Genomic DNA, 2768 nt, shown 5'->3' on the forward strand with positions numbered 1-2768 from the left:
AGCGCCTATTCCCGCTACCTTCCTCGGCGGCTCCTTTCAGCGCCGGCCCGGCGGCCACAATGGGCCCGGCTCTGAGCTGCGCGGCCCCATTCAGCGCCCTTGGCACGCTCACAAGCCGGTCGGGCCGCCCTGCCCCGTGGGCACGACGCGGCGACCGTCCCGCCACCGGGCACCGACTGGTGGGCGAAGGAGGATCGGGTGGCGAATATTGCACCTGGTTTATTGACTGACTGGGCGAGCTGGCGCTGGCAGTGACCGATACAAAGTAGATAGAGGGGCCGCGGCACCACCGGGCCCCGCCGTCGGCTTTTTACAAGCAAAGCTGCTCCGCTAGCGCGGCACGATCGGCTCCGGCCCGCCCGGCTCGGCCGTCCGGCCGTCCGTCCCGGCGGCTCCGCGGTGCGGCAGCGCTTCGCTGCGGGCTCGGGAGGACCCGTCCTGCCGCGCCGCTTCGCTCCGTCCGTCGCAGGCCCCGCACCGATGCCCGCGGGAGAGCCGGGGTGCCGCTGCGCCGTCCCGCCGCCGCCTCCGGTCCAGGGTGCGCGGCGCGCAGCCGGGCTGCGGTGCGGGTGATAACGGGGCCCCGGAGCCGCTAGGCCGTCCTGTCGGTCCGCTCCCGACCCTCAGTGCGTGCGGGCTACCAGGCCCGAATGCCCTGCAGTGCTCCCTGGCCGCAGGACGGCCCCGCCGCCGCCTGGTGCAGCGGCTGGCCGCCGCCGCTGAAGCCCCCCAGGCCGCCCACGTTCACGAAGGGGCCGGCGGCCGCCGCCGGGCTGCAGGCGGCTTGCATGGAGGCGCCGCCGGTGCCTGCCGGGTAGGTGCAGCCGTAGCCGGGGTTGTAGGAGGCGGCGTTGCCATAGCCGTAGGCGGGGAAGCCATTGTAGGAGTAGGGCCCGTTGTACGCCGAGCTGTAGCCCTGCGACCCACCGAGGCACGGCTTGCCGTCGCGGACCAGCACGGGCACGGCCACCCTGCGCGGCGGCGGCGGGGCCGCGGGGCCGCCCAGCTCCAGCGACTTGTCCTGGCGCTGCCGCTTGCACTTGTAGCGCCGGTTCTGGAACCAGATCTTCACCTGCGTGGAGGTGAGCTTCAGGCTGCTGGCCAGGTGCTCCCGCTCGGGCGCTGACAGGTAACGCTGCTGCTTGAACCGACGCTCCAGCTCGAAGACCTGAGCCTGAGAGAAGAGGACGCGCGGCTTCCTCCGGCTCCGCTGCTTCGGCCTCTCTGCCTCCTCCGTTTTCTCCGTCGCGTCCAGCGGCTTCTTCAGGACGCAGCTCTCTGCACGGGGGAGCACAGGTCACGACTGCGCCTCGCAGACGCCGGGCGCTCGCTGCTCCCGCCGGGCCCCACCCGCGGGCGAGAGCTCCGCGCCGCGCCCCGGCCGACCCCGAGCCGCTACGCGCCCGTCGGGGCACCGCCGTGCGAGTGAGGAGGCAGTCCCGGGACCGGTCGCCTCCGACACCACCTGCGTTTGCGAGGGCCCGATTTGGGCGGCAGGGCCGGGCACGTCCCCTCCGGGGCGGCTGCCACGTTACTGCTGCGGCACCTCAAGGTGAGCCCCGGGGACACGCCGCGCACGGCGCCGGGCACCTGCTCCGCCGCCGGGCCTCGCCGCAGCGGGTGCGCGTTGGGCCCAACCCGCCCCGGTCCTCCCTCCCCACTACCAAAGCTGCGGGGCGCGGGCCTGATCCGGCAGCTCCGGATCGGGGCCTTGCGGAGGCTCTTCCCGCAGTGGCACTACCCAGGGAGGTGGCGAGCCGGGCGCGGAGGAGGGCGGTGGCAGCCCCGCGACGGGCCGGTCCCGGCTCGACACGGAGAGGGGACGTGGACCGGTCTGCAGCGCCAGGACCGGGGCTTCGCGGTGCGATGCCCAGAGAGTTGGGAATTCACCACGGCGAGCTAGCGCGGGCCCGTCCCGGCGGGGCGGTACAGTGTGGGGGAGCGCGGCGGAGCCCATACTCACTTGGGTCGCGGACCGCGGGGTCCAGCTCTTCTCCCGGGCCGGGAGCCTCGCAGGAGCCACGCAGCACAGCGTGAACGTAGTTGTCGGCGGAGATCCGCGCGTCCGCCTGGCTGCCGGGCGCTGCCATAGGGCTCAGGTAGGAGAGCTTCTCCTCCTCCTCTTCCTCCTCGCCGTCGGAGAAGCGGGGGCCGTCGGCGGCCGCCAGCAGGCAGGCGGCGGGGTGGAAGTGGTGCTCCAGGTGGTGCGGGAGCTGGGCCCCATAGTGTGGGTCCTGCTGCTGCTCCAGGTTGAGGATGTCTTTGACAGAGAAAGGTGTGGAGGTGACGGGGCTCGGTAACATCATCGGGGCAGCGCAAGCGGCCAGGCAGTCCCGCGGGCCCGGCAGCGATCGGGAGGCTGCTCGGCGGGGAGCGCCGCTCCCGGTGCGGGGGGAGCGGGCAGCGCCGAGAGACGAGGGGCCGCGCCTGCTCCTGTCTAAGTTGCCTCCATTAGCTCGGCGCTGGGGGTCTGCGTTTTGTTACAGCTTCTGCAGGGACAGCCAAGGGCTCGGGAGCCTCCTCTGCCCCGGGCCGGCACGTCACGGCAAGGAGGGGCCGGGGGCGGCCTCGCCATTGGAGGGAGGGGGAGGCAGAGCCGGCCCCCTGCCCGGCTCCGGCCGCCCGGCCAGAAATAGCAATGTATTAAGGCTGCACTCGGGGAGGCCGCTTCCCCGCAGAGCGCCCCGCCGGCCCGGCACCCGCCCGGCGGGCGCGGGGACGGTGCGTCGGGGTCGGGGTTCCCGCAGAGAGCCGCGGCCGCCGCGCCC

At 73.7% G+C, this 2768-nt stretch overlaps 1 protein-coding gene across 2 annotated transcripts; it reads right to left on the reverse strand.

The window, feature by feature from the left end:
- Positions 1-205: 205 nt before the first annotated feature.
- NKX2-3 (NK2 homeobox 3) lies at positions 206-2457 on the reverse strand. Of its 2 annotated transcripts, none has more exons than XM_027710974.2 (2): positions 1964-2457; positions 206-1278 (listed from the first exon to the last, which is right to left on the reverse strand). In XM_027710974.2, the coding sequence occupies exons 1-2, from the start codon at positions 2304-2306 to the stop codon at positions 638-640; spliced, it is 984 nt and encodes a 327-aa protein (XP_027566775.1). In that variant the 5' UTR covers positions 2307-2457; the 3' UTR covers positions 206-637. The 2 variants fall into 2 exon arrangements, with proteins under 2 accessions (XP_027566775.1, XP_027566774.1); XM_027710973.2 differs by having other exon boundaries at positions 421-1274; positions 1954-2347.
- Positions 2458-2768: the final 311 nt, after the last annotated feature.

Source organism: Pipra filicauda, unplaced genomic scaffold (genome assembly GCF_003945595.2).
Source record: "Pipra filicauda isolate LSUMZ 115617 unplaced genomic scaffold, ASM394559v2 scaffold15_size4787011_pilon, whole genome shotgun sequence".
Lineage (NCBI taxonomy): Eukaryota > Metazoa > Chordata > Aves > Passeriformes > Pipridae > Pipra > Pipra filicauda.